At 27.6% G+C, this 27,255-nt stretch overlaps 3 protein-coding genes across 3 annotated transcripts; all 3 read left to right on the top strand.

The window, feature by feature from the left end:
- The first annotated feature begins 510 nt into the window (after positions 1-510).
- Positions 511-3,423, top strand: LOC110650981 (histone-lysine N-methyltransferase ATXR6). Its single transcript, XM_021806151.2, has 6 exons — positions 511-965; positions 1,217-1,297; positions 1,405-1,634; positions 2,078-2,178; positions 2,277-2,489; positions 3,032-3,423. The coding sequence occupies exons 1-6, from the start codon at positions 545-547 to the stop codon at positions 3,189-3,191; spliced, it is 1,206 nt and encodes a 401-aa protein (XP_021661843.2). The 5' UTR covers positions 511-544; the 3' UTR covers positions 3,192-3,423.
- A 150-nt stretch (positions 3,424-3,573) lies between these two features.
- LOC110650982 (uncharacterized) lies at positions 3,574-4,578 on the top strand. The gene has a single exon (XM_021806152.2). The coding sequence runs from the start codon at positions 3,928-3,930 to the stop codon at positions 4,393-4,395; it is 468 nt and encodes a 155-aa protein (XP_021661844.1). The 5' UTR covers positions 3,574-3,927; the 3' UTR covers positions 4,396-4,578.
- A 15,863-nt stretch (positions 4,579-20,441) lies between these two features.
- LOC110651359 (uncharacterized) lies at positions 20,442-26,063 on the top strand. The gene is made up of 8 exons (XM_021806666.2): positions 20,442-20,787; positions 21,253-22,493; positions 22,591-22,681; positions 22,848-23,005; positions 23,099-23,150; positions 23,933-24,012; positions 24,143-24,236; positions 24,449-26,063. The coding sequence occupies exons 2-8, from the start codon at positions 21,360-21,362 to the stop codon at positions 24,982-24,984; spliced, it is 2,145 nt and encodes a 714-aa protein (XP_021662358.2). The 5' UTR covers positions 20,442-20,787; positions 21,253-21,359; the 3' UTR covers positions 24,985-26,063.
- Positions 26,064-27,255: the final 1,192 nt, after the last annotated feature.

Below are 27,255 nucleotides of genomic sequence, written 5' to 3'. Positions count from 1 at the left end.
TCATTTAAGGCAAAAAAAAAAAAATCCACGAGTTGAACAACTCTCAATTTTGAGCCCATATAACGTTTAAATTTCATGTTTTTCCATGCATTACTTACATATTTTTTTATGTATTTTTATTGCAATTTTTTATAAATTAATTGTATTTTTTATTTATTAATTTTTATTTTAATTAATTATTTTTATAAAATTTTATATTTAATTGAAGTTAAGTGTAAATAGATTAAAAATTTTGAATTTATAAAAATATTAAAATTAATTTAAATAATAAAAATATAATTATAATTGATTTAAAAAATAAATGCCATTTTTAACAAAATTAATGTTTGTCTCTCTTGTGGCTTTTATATATGGTATAGATAAGTAATAATAATTTTTCTCATTTAAATATATTGATTAATAAAAAAATTTAATTTAAAAAATAATTAAAAATATAAAAATGGATGGATGTGTTTTTTAAAATAGAAAAACTAAACAATTAACTTGTTAAAACGGATGTGCTAAACAGTAATTTCCCCTAAAATGAAAGAGCTCCAGCCTCCGAATGAAAACAATGGCGCGAAGGAGCGCTTCCCGCGAAACCAAAATAACGCGCCAAAAGGATCCTCTTTGCCTCCATCTCCATTGGTCGTACTTAAAACTAACGCTTACCCTTCGCTTCCCTCTTCATCTGCACACCAATCCAATGTCTTCTTCAGCAAAAACCAAAACCACAACGGTAATGGCACTTAGGCGCAGAACTCAAGCTCCAAACCCTCTCTCTCGCTCTCTATATGCAGATCATGCCACCGAATACGACGACGTTTGCTGCATGGAATGTGGTTCCGGCCATTCTCCGGCTGAACTGCTTCTTTGTGACAAATGTGACAGAGGGTATCATCTCTTTTGCTTAAGACCCATACTCGTTTCCGTGCCCAAAGGGTCTTGGTTTTGTCCTTCTTGCTCCGACTGCAAAAAACCCAAGTGTATGTTCAAGCCTTTCCATTCCCTCTCAGATTTCTCCGATTTTCTTGTTTTCAATCATTTGGTTACTAATTTGATTACATGTTGATATTCGATTTATGGGCTTTTAGGGATTTGAGATGGGGTAGTCATTATCGGTTGTTCTTATCAAACCCTTACGTTTTTGCCAATCTAAATGAAATTTTCTGTTAATTTGTATTATGTTGGGTCTCAATTTCCAAATTAATAATTGGGTATCTTTGGTGATATGCAGCCTTCCCTCTCGTTCAAACCAAAATCATTGATTTCTTTCGCATTCAAAGGTCCCCAGAATCGACTGGGAAGCTAAGTCATGGTATCATCCACTTCCATCTTAGAAATGATTCCAGCTTCAGAATTTCAATCTATTAGTTTGGTTAATTAGTTGATATTAATTGTAAAATTTTTTTCTTATGTTTTTAGATAGCCTGAAGAAAAGAAAGCGGTCTAGCAGCTTAGTCATGTCGAAAAAGAAAAGAAAGTTATTGCCTTTCAATCCAAGTGAAGATCCTGAAAGGAGATTAGAGCAAATGAGATCACTTGCAACAGCATTGACAGCTTCAGGAACAGAATTTAGCAATGAACTCACTTATCAGCCGGGCATGGCACCCAGGTCTGCCAATCGTCCAGATCTTGAGAAGGGGGGAATGCAGGTAAACTGAGTAGCTATATTCAATAACTAGTCAAGTGAATTTAGCGATACTAGGAAATACAATTGTTGAGTTTCCGGCTAGATCATCTTGTATGCATCTGGATTGAACACTTGGAAAACCTGTTATGAAATTAATGGGAATGATCTGCTTGTTGATATATCTAGACCTTTACAGCAATTGGGTCAAATGTGGCATTACTTGCATCTATTTACCTGTTGGTTTGGCTGACCTGAATTCTGTGTTTCCATGGTGCATAAACACATGCTATAGAGTTCTTAATAGTAATTTTTTATATTGCTATTTATTTGTTTTTGTGAAGCTTAGACTGAATTGAATGGTATGCATATGTTTTTTTGTTCTTAGAATTTAATCGTAGTTATGGTTAGGTTGTCATTGGGTGATTTGTCTTGGATTCTGTTAATTTTAGTATTATTGCATTGTAGGTCTTGACAAAAGAAGACATTGAAACCTTAAATTTGTGCAAAAGCATGATGGATAGAGGAGAGTGTCCACCGCTCATGGTAGTTTTTGATCCACAGGAAGGGTATGTGCTTATGGTGTCTGTTTTTAAGATTGTCCTTTTCCCCTGATGGTGATTTATAAATTTGGATCACTTGCTTAGTATATCTGTCATTGTAACAGGTTCACTGTAGCGGCAGATAAGTTTATTAAAGATTTAACAATCATCACAGAGTATGTTGGAGATGTTGATTACTTGAAAAGCCGGGAAAATGATGATGGGGATAGCATGATGACATTGCTTTGTGCTGCTAATCCTGCACAAAGCCTTGTCATATGTCCAGATAAACATGGAAACATAGCTCGCTTTATCAATGGAATCAACAATCATTCACCGTGAGTACATCCTCAACATTAAATTTTTATTTTTACCTTCAAAAAATTACTTCATGCCAAAGAAATCCAATGGTTTGGAAAAATGCGGATTAGCTGTTGAAATTGGATGGTTAAGCAGCAAAATATCTATATAGGTTCATTATGTGAATTGACTAATGTTTAATGCCCAGTATGGTTAAAGCATTACATCAGTCTGTTGTGCTTACCATTGATTTTATATATATACATATATTTATGAGTGAATGGTCATCACATCGATGAGTATGAAAACAAATTATGATTACCCACCTCATTTTCGCAATCAATGCACTTTCCTTTTCATGGAAAAACTGTTGAGTAAAGCAAATAACAATTGATTTAAATTCGTGAACAAAAAGGTTTTGTTATATGCTTGTATAGTTTTGTATAGGACATCCTAATGCTAGAGGCATTTCTTCTATGGACAATTAAAGTCCTGCATTTCCCTTTTTAACTTCATAAACTGTATAGAAAAATGGTTTTTTTACTTTGGTCTGATCTTATATGAACTCCTTTTGATGCAGGGATGGAAAAAAGAAACAGAACCTTAAATGTGTGAGATTCAATGTTAATGGAGGTTGTCGAGTTTTGTTGATTGCAAATAGAGATATAAAGAAGGGAGAGCGATTATATTATGACTACAACGGATATGAGCATGAATACCCAACGGAGCACTTTGTTTGAGTTTCTTATTTTTGATTCAGAGAAAAGATTAATAGGATTGAGCAGCAACTAACAAGCTAATCATACAGTGTTGTAGTTCATTCAACTCTTATGTACACATGAAGAACCAAAAAAAGAAATCATGGAAGAAAGAAATTCTTAAGAGATGACAAATTGAAAAGGTGAAAATGTCTTTTGTACATCACCTTGAACATAATTGTGTTTTTTAATTGAACATTTTTACTAGCACAGACGTTTCTTCCACTGGCAAGTTTTTCCCAGATTTGGTGTCAAGCTTAGGCGATGGAAATGCCTGCTGCTAATAGCATCAGACAATTTAAGCTTGTCTTATAATTGTTGAAAACCTTCTGGATCCAAGTCGATAAACTGATCCTACCAGTTTGATAGACCTTAGAGCGCTTCAATTCAAGCCAACCCGGGAGACGATCAGAAATTGGAGACCGCTGCAAGTTCTGATTTCCCCAAGCAATGATGATTCTCTTGTGTGCAAATACTCAAAATGCTTTCCTGAAATTCTCTCTTCCCCAGTTTACACGGAAATTGGTGACCAAACTACCAAAACTACCAACCCAGCCATTCACTAGCAGGCAGGTGAACCACCTTATCAAACACCTTTATTCTGCTCAACCTCCAGCCAACCATCAGAAACTCTTTGCTCTTCATATATTTGAAGCCAACAGCATTTCTCTTCATCATCCAAGAATTAAAAAAAACAAAGTATCAGGATTACTTCAAAATGTCAGGTAGCAAGTCAATTGAAAATGAGCGTGCAGGGGCAGAAATTGTTTATGGGGCTGAAGAGTGCCATCGCCACTCCATAGAACTTCTTGAAGAGCTAGGATTTCCCAAGGGCGTTCTTCCCCTGCAAGATCTTGAAGAATGTGGGAGAGTTAGAGAAACTGGATTTGTGTGGATGAAGCAAAAGGCACCCAGTGAGCATTTCTTTGTTGGAACCAATACTAAGGTAAGCTATGCCATTGAGGTGACTGCCTATGTAGAGAAGTTCAAGATGAAGAAAATGACTGGTATTAAGAGCAAGCAGATGTTTTTATGGGTGCCAATAATTGAAATGAGTATTGAAGACCCAGCAAGCAAGAAAATACACTTCAAGACTCCAATGGGGATTGGAAAGTCTTTCCCAATCACAGCTTTCATGACAGATGAGGAGAAGCAGCAGAAGCAACTGGAGCAATCCATTGAATGAAGGCTTGCTGATTGCATTTGGACTTCATTTGGCCATTCTCTTGATGATTGCTGCTGTCTTCCCTTATGTTTTTTCCAAATAATTTCACCATTGCACTTGGTGTCTAAATTTCATCTAAATATACATTTATGAATGTCCCTGTTTGTTCTTCTTATTTTAATTTTAATTTCAGCTTCAGTTTAATATTTTTAACTTATTATTATTGAACTAGAACTATTCTACCCACATTATTTCAGCTAACTATATTGAGTTTCAAGTTAATTCAGCCCAATTGCCAATCTTAATTGGCAAAAGTTCTCCAATTTCCAGTTCACCCTAATTTGAAAACACACATTTTTGCACAATTCTTTTTACAGTTAACCAGAAGGACTCCCGGTCCATTTTTTAACTTTTAATTTTTAATCAAGATGGGCCTTTTGGCCATTCTTGACTGTGAACTTTTGAGGCCATTTTTCCATCAGAGTCCTAAGGTGGAGGGTACTGGGCAGGGCTGAACAGAGCATCAGTTTCCTCCAAACCAAACCAAGTAAATTCCCACTAAAAAACCTTCCAAATGGACAAGAAAAGTGTAGTGACCAATCACCAAATTTCCTTGCCAAATTGATGATGGACAGCGAAGTTCATGTAATGCCCAGTACTAAGAAAGTTGTACAGAAGCAAGCAGCTGCTAGCTAAGAAAGAGTTAAGGACTGTCAGTGCAGAAAACACACACACAAAACTTCCCTATAAGCTTATGATTTTTGATAAATCTAGGACCACCCTATGCTCATTGTGAAATATATCAAACCTAGTGTGGTCCAAAATTAGGGTCTGCAATAATCATATAGTAGTTGGCATATAGTAGAGAGAAAAAGAGGGGTGAGCCCTTGGATTTAAATCAGATGCACCCCACAAAAGTGGTCCCACAGTAACACTTTTCCTTGAAAATATACGTGACTGTCATCAGATCATGGATCAGATGCACCCCCACTATTACTATTGTGGTCCTCATTTGAAGCTTAAAACAAAAAAATAAAAAAAAAAGGGCTATGAGCTGAAAATTATGTACTTTCTTTTGGGTGCTGGCTGCTCAGGTCCCTCCAAGCAAAATATATCTGTTACCAGAGATTTTCATCAGAACTCAGATCCCTAGGGAAAGTCATATAGGTGTTATTGTCCCAACAGAAATGGTAGAAGTCATTCAATTGTTTCGTGGATTCATAAATCCCAACAAAACACAAATTTCAAAAATATCGTATCAGTTTCTCAGAGATTCAAACACTATTTTTCGTTGTCCTTTGCTACAACTACTTCAAGTTCAAAGCATTGTCTAGTTGGTATATGCTCAAGCTCATCACCTTACTATTTTCTTGAATTTATAAATGCTATGTTTACTTACATTTCAACCTTCTTTCTTTCTTGAATTATAGATGAAGCTCATGGACTCTTGTCCTGTATTAAGTTGATATACTCCTATCACTGCAAACATTAATGGGTTGCCTTACAAAATATAAAGAAAGGAGGGGTGGGGAAGAAAGAAAAGTGAAGTTGAAAGGCAGTGGCTAATGTGCCTAAATACAAAGGGAAGTGGGTAGTGGGAAGTGGGTACCCATACTAATAAACACTATTCAGAGAAATGTAGCCATCAGAGACCCACCCTTTCTCCAGCTTGTTTGGTGGAAAATTGTCTACATAGCCATAGCCTGTTACCTTCATATTTGAAGTTATAAGCATCTAGCCTTAGTACTGTGTATATATGTAAGGATGATGATGAGGACCATCAGCACAAATATCAATATCATGAATATTAACATCTACTTTTCCATCCATATTTGTCCACTTCAACCCTCCTGAATATTTCCACTTTCATATGTTCAGGACTACACGATTATCGTAAGGTTATGTTTGATAGAGCGTAATATAATATAATATAATTAGTTATGTAATACAATTAAAATTATAACGTAAGATAATATAATTGTTATTATATTTTTTTGTTTAGTTACAAAATAAAAATATAGGTAGTGCAATATAAATTATTTTAATATTTAATTTATTTGTAATGTTAATAGTAAATGTTAATAATTGCAATGATTGGTAGTCGAGTGGTAGTGATGACTAAATGATTGTGTTAGTGGTGGCGACAATGGTAGTTAGATGGTGATGGCGGTGGTAAAGTGAGATAGTGGTGGTGGTAGTGGTCAAGTGTTGGTAGAGGTGACAATAACTAAGTGGTGATAAGGATGATTAAGTGATAGTGATAGTGATAGCGATATTGATAATGGGATGGTGGTGACAGAGTAGATTAATTGTGGTTGTAGCAGTGGTAGTCGAGTAATAATGGTGGTAATAATATTAATAATGAATAAAAAAATTATAACAATATTACATTTATTGTTATATATAATGACCATTATATTATTTTAAATATAATTAATTTTGATACAAAATTTTCATTTTATTATGTCAAATTTTTTTTATATTACCAAATAACGTAATCAAATACGTAATTTAATCGTGATTATATTGTAACTTTGATCATGCCATACCAAATATGACTTAAAGTTCATTTTCATATTAGAGCAAACTCAACAGTTCTTAAATTAAATATTTATTATGAGATAGTGCACAAATGTAGTAAATATTCAATGTTTTAAATATCTCTTTTATTTGTTTACTTTTATTTGTGTTATTATAAATAATTTCTCTCCTATGAGGAGAATTCTTTTGAAAGATAGATATGAATAGATTTATTAAATTATAATAAATTAAAAAATATAAAAATATAAAAAATAATTAACGAGATTGATCAAACTGAGACATCAATTCCTCACTCTATTTAGCAAAATTCAAGCTCTCTACCATAAATAATTTATATTTGATAATTATTAAAAATGGTTAACTAAAAAAAATCCCTCATGAGATTTGTCTCAAGGTCTTATATTGTTTCAAAATTAATATTTTTAGTTCATATATTAACATTAGTATTAAAAAAAAGTTATTAAAGAATTTTGTAATATAAATAAATCAAAGTTCAAAACTTCAAATTCAATTGAAATTTTAAAGACTAAAATGTTTAAATGTATATGATTTAAAACTTTAGAAACCATAATATACTTAAAATATTTCAAATAATTTTTATATATAATAAAAAATTAAATTATAATTAGATTCATGAACAAATTTCACAAATAAAATTTTTATTTCTAAAATAAAAAATATATAAATATTTATTTATATCATTTTTAATACTATAAAAATTAATTATAATTGATATATATATATATATATATATATATATATATATATATATATATATATATATATATATGTGTGTGGAAGCATTTAATCTCTAAGATTGGGGTTAGTGAAAGAAGGTGGGTTTTTAATAAAATTCATCATTGGCTTCTATATATAATGAGGGAAACAATATTTAAATTTAAGAGGCTAATATTAGACATAATAATTAAATTTAAATTTTTTTTGATTTAGTTTAAAAGTTAATTTAAGTTGATAAATATTTAAAATTTTAAATAATTACGTATTTAATTAAAATAATTATAAATGCTTAATAAGTATGGTACATTTTATGAAATGTTGCTTATAAGCATATTTATTATTTAGAATTATTAAAAAGAATATTAAATAAAATAAATAGTGAAATTTTAAAAATTAAATGAGAATAATATGATAAAATATTTGATTAAAATAATTTATAAGTACTAAAATAAAAAATTAATCCTTAACTTAATTTTTTTTTAGTTTATAAGCCTAAAAAATATTATAAATAAGATGATAAACTTATTTTTAAAGTTTATAACCAGCTTATAAGTTAAGATAAATATTTTCTAAATAGTTTATTTTTTAATGTGATTCATTCATAATTTTAAATTTATTTTTAATAATTAAAAAAATTAAAAATATTGATCACTAATTTTTATTTTAATTGAGTTAATAAAAATAAATTTTTAAATTTGTAGGATATGGGTTATTTAATTTTTTTATTTAATTAAATTAATAAATAAATATAATTATTTTAAATTTTTGCTAGAAAAATTTTTTAGTGAACCAAATATGAGAGTTTATTAAAAATTAAAATCTTAGGAGAATAGTGGTCCTTGCCAGCCTCCCTTGGGTCTGTCGTTGACTATATAAGCCCTAATTATAATAAATATGTTTCTCAATTTAAGTAAAATTTTAAATTTAATTATTCATTTTTCTTTTTTATAAAAAAGGAGGACTTAAAGCTCAAAACAAACAGCTAAGAACGAGCTGGGAACTCCATAAACATCATGATGAAGCCATGAAAGAATGCCTGTGGGGAGGAGCTTGAAATCAAGAGACTTCATTTTTCTTCTAAAATTAAGAAAAAACAATTTTCTCATTTTTTTTTTAAAGTTTATGAACTAGTTTGCATATTATTGAAAAAGAAATTTAAAAATATTATTAAATATTTAAACATTTTCATAAATAAAATATATTAAAATTATTTTTAAATAATTAATTAACATATTTAATGTAGTGAATCTTCATTATTATTATAATTTTCTTTTTATAACTAAGCTAAATATTTTTATTTAATTGATTCCTTGCTTGTATTTTTTTTTTTTTTTGCTTATTTTTAAGCTTTATGAAAATGGTATTAAGAAAATATTTCAATTTTGATAATTTAAATCAAATTAATTAAAAAATAAATATTTTATATATTAAAATTTTTCTTTTTATGTTTTTTTTTCTCTCTTTTCACGCTTTTATTTTCAATCAATTTTCTGTTTTTTATTCATTAAAATCAAATTTTAGAATTTTCTAATGAAAAACAATATTTTCTAATTTCAATTTTGAATAATTTAATGAGTTGGATAAAATTGTAACTAATTTGAGAAATTGAGGCCTTTGAATTGAATTATAAATTTGCATAAAAATGTAATTTTTAAATATAATTAGGTCAACTAAGAATGATATGAAATTACATTTTTCTTTCTTTTTTTTTCTTTGAGATATCTTTTTTATGCTATTATCACCAATGAATTTTTTTATGGATGGCTATCCTAAAATTAGTTTTTTTTTTAATCTATTCGGAATAGATCTGAATTTATTTTCTTAAATTTGTGTTCATAAAAAATGGATTCAAAATTCTCTTCCTAATATTGGGATCCTGCTATTCTTTTCTCGGTTGAATTTTATTTTATTTTATTTATTATAATGTTTAATGGACTTTTTGACAGTTTAAAATATAATATAAATAATAAACTTTCTTTTGTAAAAGATTTTGAATTTTCAAATACATTAATAATTTTCAATCAATAAAATTTGATATTCCATTAAAATTTAGTAGTTTAAATTTTTTTCGAGCTAAAAGGGTATTTTTATAAAGCTTTCTTTTGTTTTCCAAAATGAAAAAAGATCAGTTATTATTTAAAAAATTATTTCATTCTGTCTAAATATTTTTAAATAGAAGTTTCAATTATTTTTTTTTATGAAAAAATTATGTTGTACTTAAATTATAATAAATTATTTGATTCAAAGTTTTTTTAATGTTTAAAAATTTTAAATTTATATTGAAAGAATATGTATTTTTTAAAATAAAATTTTATAAAAACTTCCAAAAATCTTATTTTACTCACCAAACAATAAAAAATCTTATCTTAAAAAACTTTATTTTGAAAAACTTAGTTGACTCTACTTTCTAAACACAGAGTATTACTATATAATTTGTCCTTTTATTTTACATTAAACTTTAATATTGATATAATTATTAATTAATTTATTCTACCATTAACCCCTTTAAAATATAATAAGATGAAAAGTTAAAAGGCCTAAAACAGAAAGTAAATTGTTTTAAATGTTATCTCCTTTTTAAATCCCTAGAAAATTGCCAGATTTGGGGATTTGCCAATCTGGTTTTTTCTGAATATTTTATCATTCCATCATTATAATATATTTTTATTAATTGATATTCAAATTTACAACTTCATAATTCTATAAAAATTTCATTATTAAAAAAAAAATTCTACTTAATTAGTTGATTCAATAATTAAATTTCTATCTTATAATATAATAAAGCAAAAATATATATTATAAACACATTAAAAATTTATTATATAATAAAAAAAATTTAACAATTTTCACACCTTATTTTATATTCCTTCTCTGTAATTTATGTAAATATTGAGATAATTATTACATGTAATCACTCAATTTTATAAATATTTTTATTAAAATTAATAAATTTTAATTTTTTTAATAAAACTCATTAAATTTTAGTTTAATTTCATAAAAGTTATCGTGATTAAATTAAAAATTTTCAAATTAATCTATTAATTTATTAATTATTTTATACATAAAAATACTTAAGTAATGGTTACTGGTGGACAAAAAATAGGAAAAGGGGAAGGATTTAACAGCGAAGAATGTAACCGAATACTTTTTATACATCATATTTAAAAAGAAAAAACTAATAAAATAAAATAATTTAATTTATAAAATAATTGACAAATCAGCAAGTTAATTTAAAAGTTTTTAATTTTATATGACAGTGATCTTTATAAAATTAAATTAATGTTTAATAAATTTTATAAAAAAAATAAAATTTAATAATTTTTATAAAAATACTTATAAAATTTGGCCCATAAATATTATATATATAAATATGAAAAAATATGAATTCAACTCATTTAAATTCATAAACAAATAAATAAAAATTTTATTTAAAATTAAAATGATTAGATTCTTCCATGCATGCATATAATTAATCTATAGTATCAGAAGATTTAGTAGAGAAATTCATGAATTGTCGGCCAGAACTCATCATCATCATCATCATCAAGAGAACTTATAGTGATTGAAATTTAACATAATTAATTTCCAACATACTCACCTTAATCATATTTAATCATGTGGCCCCATAAACTATGCATAATTTTTTTTTAAATATATATAAAGTACACAAAAGGAGAGGTGCATCCTCTATCTCTATCTTTTCCATTGCACCAACCAACAATTTCTTTTCACTTTTATTTTACCCCTTCTCTCCCAAAATTTCTCCATGATTCAAGAACCAAGGTGGTTTTACTTATAGTTTAGTATATTATAATTAAATTAAGATAACCCTTTAGTTCAACCTTTTACTTTTCACTTTTAAAATTTAAAAATTACATTTATTATAAAATAAAAATAAAAATAAAAATTTAATTTTTTAACCTTTTATAATATTAATCTATTTATTGTAAAGTTAAATACTCTATTCGAAAATAATTTTTAAGATAGTGTTTAATGTCTTAATTCGAATTAAAATATTATCACTCTTATTTATATTGTTTGATGGTAGAGTATTTATACTAATATTTAGAGATTGAGAAAATAATTTATAAAAAATTATTCCTCATAAATTTTAGAAATTGAGAAAGCTTTTAACTAAGGTTAATAAGATAAAACCATTATCTTTACATTTAATAGCTAATATGGTAGCTACTTTTATTGAAATTAACTCTATAAACAACTAACTATTAACAACTAATGCATAATAAAATTGCTGATAACTATTAAAATAATTAATAATTATTAAAGTAATTAATATTACCGAATAAAGTTAAAATAATAATAGTAATAATGATAACAATAAAAAAAACTTGTTTAAAATAATAATAGTAATAATGATAACAATAAAAAAAAAATTATTGCAGCTAAGAATGATGATGATAATTATTATTTCTTATAAAATGTTTATTTTGCAAAAAATGTATTTTTATTTTTAAGAAAATTTTGTTTTTAGTATGCAAACAAGTGATATTTTTATTTTTATTTAAAAAAATAAAAAAAATCTCTTAAGCAATAAACAAAGCACTTCCTAAGTAATTGAATGAGAAAAGTTATTGTAATCAAATATTTAGATAAGTTTCTCCAAAATTAACCATATTATTGATTCCCACTCAATTTAAAGTGATATGAAATTTTTATATAATGATTCAACAAATAATTAAAATAAAACTTATAAAACTAAAAAATAATATGATTTCAAAATAAATTTAAAATGATTCAAACTCAAATTCATTTGACTCATTTATTTATACTATAACAGTTTCAACTCTAAATTATATGGATAATCAAGTAACTTTAAATATTAGGTAATTATTGCATACGTTCAAAGTATTAAAAAATAATAATTTTTACGTACATATAGATTAGTTATGAAAATAGACCACCATTAAAATCGTAATAATTTTAACAGGGTTCTTATTTATATATAATTCATACTCCATATATTCTATAACCAATGTAAAATTTTGAAAAATAAGCCCACAATTAGCTTTCTGACAGATAAGTCTGTCCCTATTTTTTTTCATTACAGGCTCATCAAAATAGTTTTATTTGAGTTTCTTAAGAAATAAGTGAGCGCACACACACAAATATATATATATATATATATATATATTATGGGGGGCCACAATCTCAAAACTTGTGAGAATCCAGTGTGATGAAAATATATAAATGGTAAGAGAACTATAGTCAATGGTGATGCATGAAGAGAATGAGAATCTGGTGCTGTTTCTAAAAATTATATTATAAGAATGGCAAAGCAAATGCAAAACCATCAAACTCTTGAGAAATTATGAAGGCTAGAATCTTGGGTATGAGTTGTGTGTTTTTTCCATAGAATGATTTCTTGCTTCAGAAGTAGGCAACCACACCACATGAATCTTACCAAAAAACCACAAGACATTGATAAAATTATTTCTCTTTTTTTTTTTTTCCAATTTACAACTCATAGAAGGATCATATGATTTTTTTTCCAAAATATATAATTAATAATTCATGCATAATTATAATATATAAGTTTTTGTCATTTGCCAAATTAAAAAATAATAATAATAATCCCATCTTCTTACAGAAATAGAATATAATATTATGTTTCTATGTTGTACTCACTCTGACTTAATTCAGTAATCATAGACATATTACTCACCTGATAGATCTACGTTAGAGTCTCCACTTCTGAAATTCCCACTAAAAAAATTATATTTATATGTTACTAATAATAATAATAATAATAATAATAATAATAATAATAATAATGCTTTGGGAAGTGACAACTAAAATTATATGGCAACTTTATTTTTCAAATTTAAAATTAAATTAAATAAATTTTAATTTGATTACTTTTTCCATACCCTTCAAGCCATTGCCATATATGGAGAAGTACACTTTTAAAATTGTCTGAAAAGAAAATACTCTCAACAAGTAAAAGTTAACCAAAAAATACCTCTGATGGTAAGTACTAAAAGGATAAAATAATAGTTACTAAATTTGAATTGAATCGTTGATTAAATTAATAATTTGATCCTTAAATTAGTTTGAATTTATAATTAAATTAGATAAAAAAGTAACTCGGTGTGATTTGATTCACTTGACGATTGAACTAGTTGACTCAGCCAAATCAATTATTTAATAAAATCTTTTTTTTTAAATATTGGCATGAAGAATTAAATTCAAAATCTCATAAAAAAATTTTACGATCAAAATTAATAGAGCTAGGTTGGTAGTTATATATTTTTTTAATTTCAATGTATTTATTTTTCTAGCACATACTTCTTATTTCATAAATATTTAAAAGAGAATTATACATTTATAAAAAAAATTTTATGCATTAATATTTTTATATAAAATTTAAAATACTATTAAAATTTATTAAATATAATTTAATAAATAATAAAGTTTATTTTAAATAATTAAAATCATTAATTAATTATATTTATTTATTTATATTAATAAATGTTATATTTAATTAATTTTTAATGATCCATTAATTGAATTATTAACTTATTAAATGGATCAGTGATCCATTTACCTATTTCATCCATTGAGTCAACTTTTGAACTGAATTTAATAACATTGAGTAAATCCTAATTTATTATATATAGAAGTTTATTATGAAATTTGCGTTTGAAATCATAATTAAAGTCAAACAAATAAAAAATTAAAAAACAAGTTGATAAATTTCAAATTTATAAAGGAGGGTGTATTATTATTAGCTTACTACTCATGCCCTAAATTTGAGATTTGGTACACCAACTTATATATATATATATATATATATATATATATAGCACAACATGTATAGGCCACATGGCAATCATGTGAATTAATTCCACGGAAACCAAATCACTACTTTTAATGCAAATATTCTTATTGTTATTGCTATATTAACACTTACATAAAACCATGGAAAAGCTGTTTTCGTTTTCTTTAAAATTTTCAATGTTTAGAGCCATTCTTTCTTGACATTGAAGCAACTTTGCTCATGCATGACGATCGATATTTAGATTGCTAATTTGACATGTTATTAGTATGATATAGTTTAACATTATTTAATATATATATATATATATATATATATATATATATATATATATATATATATATATTTAATAATGTTATATATATTCATCTTGTCTACTAATGAGTTAGAAGCCTTATGTACTTACTTTCGCAAAAAGGGTTGGCAAAGAAAAGATGGGTGTAGAAATAGCCGCAAACATGAATGTATTATTAGTGTCTACTTGTCTTTGAATAGGGTTAACATATTTAATTAGCAACAACAAAGCTAATCAACTAATCTTTCCTTTCTCCTTTCTTTTCCACCTTTTTCCTTTCTTTTTCTTTTTTTAATTAATCAATATCAAGAAATGAAAAAATTCGAACTAAAATTTTTTATTTTTTCATATTATTAAATGATATATATATATATATATATATATATATATGTATACTTAAGCTAACATGATATAATTTGATATTGATCTTTCTTTATTTTTAAGGTGTAGAAAATGAGGAAGTTTCGAGTTTGATAATTTTCAGATTATTCACCTTAATGACGAGAAAGGGAGAGCGCATCATCAATTGTACTGGCTCATTGTGTTTTCGTTGATTTTAAAAAATTATATATAATTAATGAATTTCAACGACAATCCAAATCCATTAAAACAAATAAAAGATGACCTAATACCTTTAATTATAATATATTATGCAAATCATATTTACCCATTTCACCTAAGTTAATAAAACCATCTTTTAAGAAGACAATGATCTAATGCTTTCAAAGTTGTAATAATTTGGTCGGTTGATTTATTGCCAATGCTAGTTAAAAGATAATCATAACATTCATATTAATCATGATAATTGTAGATACTTTTGCATAACATTATAATTATGATGATTCTAAATTGTTAAGCAAATAGGAAGCAAGGCCTACTTTCTACTTTTGGACCTTTTTAGGGTTTGTATGGCTCTAATGAAGACATAAACCTAATAAAAGTTGACCTAATTACTAGCAATTACTAGCATCTTAACCTAACGTGTAATTTTGAGCCTACAATGACACTAGCTATAATATTATTATTATTGCCATAAAGTAATATGCAAGTAATGTGCATGAATAGCCTAACAATTTAGTGTTGATGTCCTAATATAAGAAGCACATATAATAAAATTTTAATTTTTTTTAACATTTTATATATAAAAGAAGAAAACATATAACATATATTTGTTATCCGATTTGTTACGGTGTCGTTTTTTTTTTCATTTAATAGAGTTATTATGTGTTTTTATTACTAATATATTTTATTTTTTCTAAGAAAAGAAAATCTAAATTTGGAGATTATCTTATAAAACTTGTGAAAAAAATTATAAAGTTGAATAATTGAGTGCGCAACCTGTTTATTGATTAATATACATACTTTGTTAATTAATATTATTATATTTTTTAAATTCTTTATATTATTTTTTGTATGAGTAGTTTGTTTTATTTATATAAAAATATAATATGTTGATTTGTATTTTATTTCTAATTAATGAATTTTTTTTTCATTTTTATCAAATTATTAATTGATCAAATATGAAACACTTATTGGTTAAATTTGAGAATTGCTAACATAACAATATTATATTGATTAATTAGATATTAATATTATATGTGATTATTGGAATAAATATTTCCAAAGTAATGGTATTGTGTAATCCTAACCAATTAATCATGAAATCAACCTCTAATTATTGATACTATTAATTATAATAATGTATATCACTATTGCTTTGACAAGAAAGAAGAATTTCTTGATCACAAATCTTAGGAATATAATCCCTTATTAAGAAGAGTTCATGTTACATTAGGGTCCCATTAATCATCAACATAAAAAAAATATCCCAATAATAATAATTGAATGATAGAAAATTCATGGGCACATTCACAACCTAACTCATACCCTGTTAGAATTCTATAATTTAAAATTTTTTAAATAATATTTTAAATACTAATTGATACTGTTTTACCCAAGTCAATACATTCGATATTCTCTCTTGTTTTGCAGGTCTAGACCCACAAGAAAAATCTACGAACACCATCACTAATAAAAAAAAAATCTTTTAGTTATTTTAAGATTTTTATGAATAAAATGTGTTAAATTTAAACTTAAAACTAAATTTTAATAATTTTTAATTAATATACACAATATGATATATTTGGTATATTGGAGTTATTATTAAGTATAATATTTCAATAAATGTGTTAATTAGAAAGTATTAAAAATTAATTTATATTTTTATAATAAGAATTTTAAAATATATCTTAGAGGGTGATGTTGGATATAAAGAGAAAAGCATAGGGTTAGAGTTGGAAATATGAAAGAAAATAGGTTTATGCATGGGATGGGTGATGGGTTGCCAAAAGAGAAAGAAGCAAGAAGGTGACAATGTGACATTGATTTTGATTAGTCTTTAGAACACTAAATTATTAGACAATGAAAACAACATAAGGGTCATAGAGAAAGACCATTTACCTCAATTTAGTGGTCTGGTCTGCCCTCAACTGTTGACCACTTCCTCATCACTCTTCACCCTATTGCTTACCTATGCAATTAATATAATGTCTTTTTAATATGTATAAATATATTTTATTTTTTTTTAATTTAAATATAAATTTTTTTAGAAATATTATTTTTTAAAAATATTTTTAATAATGTTAAATTAATTTCCTAAAAAAATAAAAAATATATTTTTAATAAAAGAATAAGTCTCATAACAATAAAAAAATCACATATTTGAAAAAAAATATTTCTATTATTATTCTCATTTGGAAAAAATAATAATTCAAAACAATTTTTTAAAATATAAAATAAAAATGGGCATTTAGATAATAAATTCAAAGCTAATGTTTAGAATTCAAATTTCATAGATTTTAAAATATATAGTTTTCTTTCAAACACGTGGCTTTTACCACGCCCGAGTTGAAAGTCACTGCAACAAATTGATGTTATTTATTACTTTAATATTATGCATAAGATAATGTTAAAAAAGTATTATTAAAATTAATATTTCTTATAATAAATAATATTTAGATCAAAATTTTTATATAATAATATTAAAATATATTTTTAATATTAATAAAAATATTATTTTTTTTATATTTATTATATTAATTTTTTTATTAGGACAAGTTTAGTTTGGGGGACTTTCCCGTTCATGGTCAGAGTAGGGGTGAGTATTCGGTTCGAATCGAATTAAATTATAAAAATTAAATTTTAAATTTTAGAAATCGAATCTAATCAAAATGGATAAAAAATCGAATTGAACCAAATCACTCTATTTCGATTTAATTCGATTTAAATCTATCGATTTTGATTATTGATTGATTTTTTTAATTTAGACTTGATTTTTAAGTTATTTGGTCTAATTTTGACTTTGGTTTGAACCTAATAACCATTAATCAATGAAATTAAACAATTAATATATATAAAATTAAATATAATTCATAAAAATAAATCAATTCAAAAATCGATTTAGTTCGATTTGGTTCGATTTGAATATATAAATTACTATTCGGTTCGGTTCTGTTTAATCGATTTTTTCTCTTTAAAACCGAATCGAATCGAAATTACCAAAATTTTTATAATATAAAACCGAACTGAACCGATTGAATTTTAAAATCAAACTGATTAAACCGAATTGATTCGATTTGATTTAATTTTTTAATTTGAACTGAATTTTGCTCAGCTATAGGTTAGAGCATACTATTTTAGTAAAATTTAAAAATATGTTCAGAATTTTAAAAGTGATAGAGATAGTGAGAATTTTAATTCTGAATTTATATATTCCAAGATAAATATCAATTGTTGATTTTTTTTATATTAAATTATTATTATTAATTTGATGCCATCTTATAGAAATTATTTATGATAAATATCTATAAAGTATATAGATTTTTTAAAAATTAGGACTAATAAAATAATGAGATGGCAGGAGATATATTAAATTTATATAAAAAAAAATTGGATAAAAAAACATTTTTCAATAGAAAAATATTAATGATTTTTTCATTGCTTTTCATGACAAAATTGGAATACTCAAATACATATAATATGGGGATATTTGGTCTTTATATTTTTTATTTTATAAAATATATTAAGTTTTTTTAATAATTAATTTGATTTAAATTCGATATTTTATGACTCTGAAAATTTCTTTAACATTATTAAAATATATTAAAAAAATATTTAACTTAATTTATAAAAATTGATTTATAAATTTATAAAATAATTTAAATTTATAAATATTTAAAATTTTAAATAATTATGAGTTTGATAAAAAGTATTTATAAATAATTAATAAAAATTAATTAAAAGTATATTAGTGCATATATAGTTGGCAAATGGCTTTATCTGAGAGGAAAATAGTTGTGAATGGTGACAGTAACAAAAATATTCAAGCTGGCCCTCGGCTAGTGCAATTTTGCCTATTGTGGTGGTCGCCGGCGGAGCATTGCAAGACGAGGATATATACACATTTTTTTTCCAATTATATATATATATATACACTGTTAAAATTATTAATTGAGAAAAATAATTTTTAAAATATATTAGGTAAAAAATATTAAAAATTAATTTTAAATTAAATTTAATAAATATTAATTATAAAAATATTAAAATAATAAAATAAAATTTTTAAACTGATTTTTTAAATAGAATTTGAAATATTTTTAAAAAAATAGTGTTAATTCTTTAATCTCAATGCTAAATGAACACTTAATTATTATAAACTTAATCTTTTATGAAAATAAGTTTAATAATCTTTAAATTAAATATTTATATTTAAATTTATGCATTCATTATATATATTTTTTAATTAATTTTATATAATTATATAAAATTAAATCTCACATAAGATGCATCTAATTTAATTATTGAAACTTCCCAATTAATGGTTTGATAAAATTACATATTTAAGTTTTCTATATTCATCTATATTTACAAATAATAATAGAAATAATTTAATTACTCTCTCCATCTCATTGTGAGAGATGATTTAAAATTGTTTTACCCAATTTTATTTGCTATTTAAAAAATTAAGAAAGTTTTAATTATTTTTTCTAATTTTAATTTTTTCTATTATTATTTTCAATATATTTATCTATTTTAATATTTTTTTTTCTATAAAAAAATGATACTATAAAGATATTTTAATTAATTATTAATATTTCTTTTATAAAAATGATACTATCCAATGCTAAAGATGGCTTAGAAAGAAATTTTTATTCATTTTTATTTATTATTTTATAAAATTAAGAAAATATTAATTATTTTTTAACTTTATTCTTATCTATTATTATTTTCAATGCATTTATCTTTTCTATATTTTTTTACATTTGAATGATACTATAAAAATATTTTAGCCAATAAAAATATTTTAATAAATAAATAATTTTTTATAAATATAATGTTATCTAATTATTTTTTTAATTTATTAAAATGGGATGGAGGGAATATTGAAATGGGATGAAGAGCAACAAATAAAACAATTTAAGGAAATAGTAATTTTCCTTTAAAAAAAATTAGTAAATAAAACAATTTAATTAACAAATATTTACATGAGCAATGACGTGGGAAATGTAATAGCACCTAATAGGTAAAAATTGAAAAAAATAAAAAAGGAAGGGGGCAATTTGAAAATTTTACTCTTTAACCGAGGAAATTAACTGTAAGAACCGTATAAAAGATTGGTTTCCATTTGGGGTTAGGGAAGCAAATCCAACTCTCCAAATCTCGTTTCTCGGGCCATCAGTTCACGAAAATCAAGGAAATTATTCCTCTTCCTGTTTTACCCTTCTTTCTCTTTCTTCTTCTTCTAATTATTTTAATTTTTTATGATTTTTTTTAATATTATAGTATTATTATATCTGGTTATTGTTGGTGCGTTTCTTGCTTTCTCTTTCTCTGTGTGTGGGAGGGAGAGGAGGAGACAGTCACAGAGAGAGAGAGAGAGAGAGAGAGAGGGGGAGGGTCCAAAACGCCACGAATTTTTATGGGTGCTTCGATCTATGCCATCTTCAGTCGCAAAGATAATATTATCTCCTAGAAGCAAGCCCATGTAAGCAATTTTTATTTTTTTTTAAGTGTTTTAATAATCTCATTTGTGAGAAGGGGTAAAAGAGAAATGATTTACGTATTTATAATTCATAATTTTGATTCACTTCTTCAAATGCAATCAAATGATCTTCAATTTCTGGTGAATGGGTTTCTGTTTCCGTGTACTGGTTTTGTTTTTAACCCCTTTATTTGCTGCAAAATTTTGGGGTGTTCATTTTTCATTATTTAAAAAGTTGTGTAATTTTTTGTTTTTTAAATTTTGGGTTGGGATTTTTTTATTAGTAAATGATGGAATTTTTGTTAATTGGAGGACCAGGTTCAATGGGTTAAGATTGGGATCCATGTTGGATCTCTTGGTTTTTGTTTTATCGTTATTGTTATCATTGCTGTTTGATTTAATATACGCATTTCTGTTTTACTGATCTTGGATTTTGTGTGTTGTGTTTTTTCTTTTCATTTTTTTTAGTTCATTGGGATTGCTTGTGTTGAAGGAATTTAGATTTTAGCACGTTGCCTTGGGCTTAAAAAGTTGGTTCCTTGAGGTGGAATTTCATGGGTTGAACTCAAAGAATAATGGGTAGCTTGAGTGAAGAAGAATATCGGTTTTTTGATGCACACGAGGAGACTGCATCAATTTCTGATGGAAAGTCCGATATTATTGAGACATTTGATTCCCATTCTAGTGCTGATAATTCAATTCCAAATAGTCCTCATTATGAAGTATGGATGAGGAGCCCCATAAGTGTTGAGGAGAGGCGGAGTAAGTTCTTCAGTTGGATGGGGGTGGGATTAGATCAATGTTCAAATGAGAGTTCGGTTACAGTGCATAATATGGAAGGGGAGATTGATAGAATCAGAGAGATCAGTGGGGCTGTGTTGAGAAAATCAGTTTTTGAAGATGAGTTTTGTTCAACTCGGTCTACAATGTCATGTTGGTCTAATGATAACTCCAATTTGCTAGAGGAGTTGGGTTCAAAGGTGGATTTCATATGTAGGGAGGGGACTTCTGGTGGGGGAATGGTGTGCAACGATGAAGTGAGCTTGGAACACTCTGTAACAGCTGAGGAATCTGGGAACACTTCTGGATCATCTGCCTCTTTCAAACAACTTGTACAGCAGGAAATTGAGGAACCAAGTACTTTTATGGGTACCCCAAAAAGTGTGAAGAAGCGTTGGTTGAGTAGACTGCGTTCCATAGCATGTGTTGTGGATAAGCAACGAGCAGCTGAAAAATTGAGGCATGATGGCGATGACTCGCTGCTAGAATACAGGGTACAGAGAGTTAAGGTTCGCCAACATGGGAAGCGGACAAAGGAACTTTCAGCTCTTTATAAGGGGCAAGATATCCAGGCCCATGAGGGTTCAATTCGGACAATGAAATTTAGTCTTGATGGGCGATACCTTGCAAGTGCTGGAGAAGACAGAATTGTGAGAGTGTGGCAAGTCCTGGAAGATGAGAGATCAAATGAACTTGACATCCCAGAAATAGATCCATCCTGCATATATTTCACCGTCAATCAACTGTCGGAGTTGAAGCCCCTCTTTACTGATAAAGAGAAAACAGCTAAAGTGAGGAACCTGAGGAAAACATCAGATTCTGCTTGTGTCATTTTCCCTCCAAAAATTTTCCGGATACTGGAGAAACCGTTGCATGAATTCCATGGACACAGCAGAGAGATCTTGGATCTCTCCTGGTCAAAGGATCATGTAAGTAGCTTTTCAAAAGCTTTTTTTCTCTGAACTACCTAAAAAAATGTAATGTCAATGCCAAATTTAATTTCTAATTTGTGTGTTGTTGATGCAGCATTTGCTGTCAGCTTCGGAGGATAAGTCAGTTCGTCTATGGCAAGTAGGAAATGACCATTGCCTTCGAGTCTTTTCACATAATAATTATGGTGAGTTTCTAGCTGGATTGTGTATTTCTAAATATATAATTCAGTAGTTGATTTATTAGCCAAGGTTTTAGTTATTTTCGGGCATTTTTTTGACTCATCTATTGTTTTATATGGAATTATCTTTTCCTGATTTTTCCTTTTCTTTTTCTCTCTAATTATAATGCAGTAACCTGCGTTCAGTTTAACCCTGTGGACGATAATTATTTCATGAGTGGCTCCATAGATGGAAAAGTTCGCATTTGGGCAATTCCCAGTTGCCAAGTTGTTGATTGGACTGATATAAAAGAAATGGTTACTGCAGTGTGTTATCATCCAAATGGACAGGTTTAGTGATTTCTTGTTCTTTCATCTTGTTGCCATAAGGGTTTATTCTGGTTAAGTAGACTGATAGAAAAAATTACTGTTTTCTTTGTGCAGGGAGGGATTGTAGGCTCCATGGGAGGCAATTGTCGCTTTTATGATATGTCAGGTATGCTTATTCAGATAAATAGCATATAGCAGTCTTTAGGGCGTTAAATTGTTCCTTTTTCCTTATAAAGTAAATCTTTTGACTGTATATATATTATATCCTTGTTGAAATACAGCTTGCATGACCAGTCTCTTAAATTCTAATTTTATGAGTATAAGGGGTGGTGCTTTATTTGGTTACAAATGTATGATTTCTAATTACTTAATCCAACCAATGATGTGCTAGCCTAGTGGTTAGCACTGACTTACTGGGCTGGAGACATCCCAGGTTCGAGCCTGGGTGGATGTCAACTGTACTGTTTGACCTATAGACTGACATCTTGCTATCTGCTTCTTGGGGTTTCCTGACCACTTCAAGGGGCCAGTGGGTGATTATTCCTGCCCAGCTGGGATACACCTCCTGCAGAAAAAAAAAGGCTTAGTCCTAGTAGTTTTCATTGATTTTGTGAGGAATTCTCGACATTGCAAGTTTCATGGGTTTATGTATGGTTTACTGTTTAGAAGGAGATTTAGCTTTATGCAAGTGGAGAGTAGCATGTCTGTTTCTTGAAGGAACTACAGATGGATAAGATTCTATGATAAATAAAAGAGGGATAAAATCATCTAGTAGGCAGTCTATGAGTTGGATGTACCTTAAATCTGACTGTGTAGACCATCATATGAAAATCATACAGATTGCATAAAGTTCAGATCTAGTATGTTGTCATTTACCTTAAAATAAGATAAATGATTTAAAGAAGAATGTCCACATTAAACTGCAAGTTTTTTGTTTTCTTGTTTCAGACAGTCACTTGGAACTGGATGCTCGGATATGTTTGCACAATAAAAAGAAGTCACCTTGCAAAAGGATAACTGGCTTCCAGGTAATTATCTTCTCTCCAGCCCTATTTCATGTTTCTTTCTCTGTTCTGTGTACATTTTGTTTTCTCGGACAAAAAAAAAAAAAGAAAAAATTGTTTTCAGTTTAATCTCATCGAATTTCTTTGATCCCAGTTCTTCCCACGAGACTCAACCAAAGTAATGGTGACCTGTGCTGATTCACAAGTTAGAATTCTTCAAGGTCTTAATGTGATTGGCAAATACACAGGTATGTGTCCATTTATTATTCTTAACTTTTCATGAATTAGTGTTTTTGTTTCAGACAACTCAGATGCTTAAGTAGCAAGATTGATTGCTTATGATAATACACATATTTTTGAAATTCTTATTGTCAAAGCTCAGTGGACCATTTCAATTTGCAATGTTTTGGATTTATGCTTTATTCACTACGTTTCTAAATTTCTTCAGTTTTCTCTTTAGGTCTAAAAGATGCAGCAAGCCAGATATCTGCATGTTTTACTTCAGATGGAAAGCATATTATCTCAGCTTGTGAGGATTCCAATATATATGTGTGGAATTGCGTTGATCAGAAAGAACATAGTCCTGTGCAAGCAAAAAAGATAAGGTCTTGTGAGCGTTTCTCTACAAATGCATCTGTTGCAATACCTTGGTGTGGCTTTCAAAATGGGAACTCAGAAAATGGAGGAGGATTTTATGTCTCAAATGATGATTCACTAGAAGCTATGCCATTTTCTTCACCGGCTGGTTTTTCTTTGGGTCAAGAATATTTCTTAGAACCCTTTCCCAAGGGTTCTGCAACTTGGCCAGAGGAAACGCTGCCTTCGTCAAGCCCGTTGTCCACATCATCAGCAATGCACAAATCCCAGTACAAGTTTTTGAAAGCTTCATGTCAGAGTACAGCCACTTCTCATGCATGGGGCCTAGTCATTGTGACTGCAGGATGGGATGGACGAATTAGATCATTCCACAATTATGGGTTACCGGTAAATGTCTGAGATTTTAGTGGGTTGACAGTGCTTCAGAGAATCAGAAATAGTCCCTTTGGTTGGGATCTATAGTGCCCCTTCCATGGGTATGCTGCAAATCAGGTGTTGCATGGTCTAGCAAGTAGTGTTGAGACATGGCAGCATGAACAGTAGCAGCAAGTCCAGATTTGAGTGATTTGTGCAGTATTTCAGTGTAGGTGGATTTTGAGAGTATGGCCTGGGCCCTTCTTAGATATCAGGGGTATATGGGAATGGAAGTTTACAATGACAAGTGGCAGCAGTTCTGTGGTTGCCACGTTATCCAGCTTGGGATGACCAAGTGGCTGAGGTTAGCTTATCTGGATACCCAGTTTAATCTTACAATTTGTTCATTTGTTACTTTTAAAAATTTTGTTTGCCAGTCCAGAAAAAGAATTGCAAGTTGTGTTAGGAGAGATCAATTAGAGATATTACCTCTTTATAATGGAGGCGATCATGGGACCATTGTCAAATTTCTTTTGCTTGCTAAAATGGGAGGACAGAATCCAGAGCAAGTGGTTTGAGTTAATTTGGGGAAAAAATGGTGGGGAACTTTGCCGTTATAACACGTTGGCTGATCTCAATGATTGAATTGTTTGCCGGCCATTTTAGACCTCATGGTAGGGTCATATTCAAACACTGTTCCTCTGAATTGCTTGTTTAGTTAACCTATTACTCAAACATCTGCAAGCCATCCCCATTTTTGTTTGGTGAACACATGTCCATTGTAAAGCTTGTGGCTTTTGCTCATGGATGCTGGCTGGCAGTTAACTAACCATCGGTTATCATCTGAGAGTGCTGATAACTTCCTTTTTGTCTTGCTAACAGAATTTTATACATGTACTCTTTAAAATTTATTCTAACATCACCTGGATTAGTTTTGAGTGGCTAGGCTTTTATCTTTCATTTTGTTTTTGGCCTTTGGAAAATTTTAGAGGAAAATTCCTTCTGGGTCTAGCATACACCAATTGTAGTTATGTAAATAAGACTTTTCAGGGGTTATTTTTCCCTGTATACTCTTCTGGCAATGGCTTGGAAAATACCAAAGATAATTGATAAGCATTTGTGCAGCTTGTATCCCAGACAATGAAGTCTGTCAATATCTTGGATTCATGTGGCTTGGCATGTGTGGATTTTCAGTATTATTTGATGAGAACTGTGATGAACTGTTGCTACTTTACTCAAATTATAATGCTTCCTAAAGTAAAGGTTGCTGTTGACAATTTCTTTTTCAGGTCCCTTGGGGTGGACAGTCTCATATTTGTGACATTAGAATTAACATCTTTTGTCCGTTATTGATATTTATGGCCATTGTTTATATCAATCCATGACTCATTTGCTGGAGGATTAATGCTCAAGCGTTTGTTCTCTAGTGTGACTAATTAGGGTTTTCAAGTCTCATCTCTCCCTTTCATTCCTTGACCAAATTAAAAAAAAAAAAATGAGGATTTGGAATTTAAAATTTTGATAATAATAATAATTATAGAGTTACAATTTAAAATAGATTAAATTATTTTAATTTATTTATAATTAAATAAGGAAGGTAGATTTTAATATCCATTCTTAAAAATATTCTTGTCTTTGTCACCAAATCAAGATACTTAGAACAAAGGTGTCTCTGTGGTAATTATTGATGAAAAACAATGACACTTAAGGTTGACAAATCAAAAGAAACTATTATGAAAAAGAATAGCAAATAAAAAAAAAAAAGATTAGGAAGGTGTGATGGTGATTCAAGACTTTGGCATCTAGTTATGATAAATGATTAACCAAAGAATAAGCTTAATTAGTGCTTTTTATACTAATTTTTGTGGTGTATAAACAAAGCATATATGCCCATTATTCCATTGGGGAGCCTTGGATTTTTTTAAACAGGTAATATATTGCTGCTGTATTTTGATGCTAAATCAAATCCACAAACAAGAATTTATGTATGTATTGATGTGGACAAAAACATCAAATAATTCCTTGACTTTTAATTGAAGTTCAAATAATTTCAAAATTAAGTTTTGAGTTAAATAAAAATTAAATTTTTTAACAAAAGCTTAAATATTTTTAAGAAAAAATTTTTCATCAAAATATTTTATATTATTTAATGATAATATTAAATTATATATATATATATATATATATAAATATTTTTACATTTCAATAAGATTATCAAAGTTTAAAAAATAAAAAATAACTTAATTTTTCATTTGATTAAAAAAATATTTCTCGTTAACTCATTTTTCTAAATATTTCAAATACTAAAAAATATAG

Source organism: Hevea brasiliensis, chromosome 9 (genome assembly GCF_030052815.1).
Source record: "Hevea brasiliensis isolate MT/VB/25A 57/8 chromosome 9, ASM3005281v1, whole genome shotgun sequence".
Classification (NCBI taxonomy): Eukaryota; Viridiplantae; Streptophyta; class Magnoliopsida; order Malpighiales; family Euphorbiaceae; genus Hevea; species Hevea brasiliensis.
This window is presented reverse-complemented; position numbering and strand designations above follow the sequence as displayed.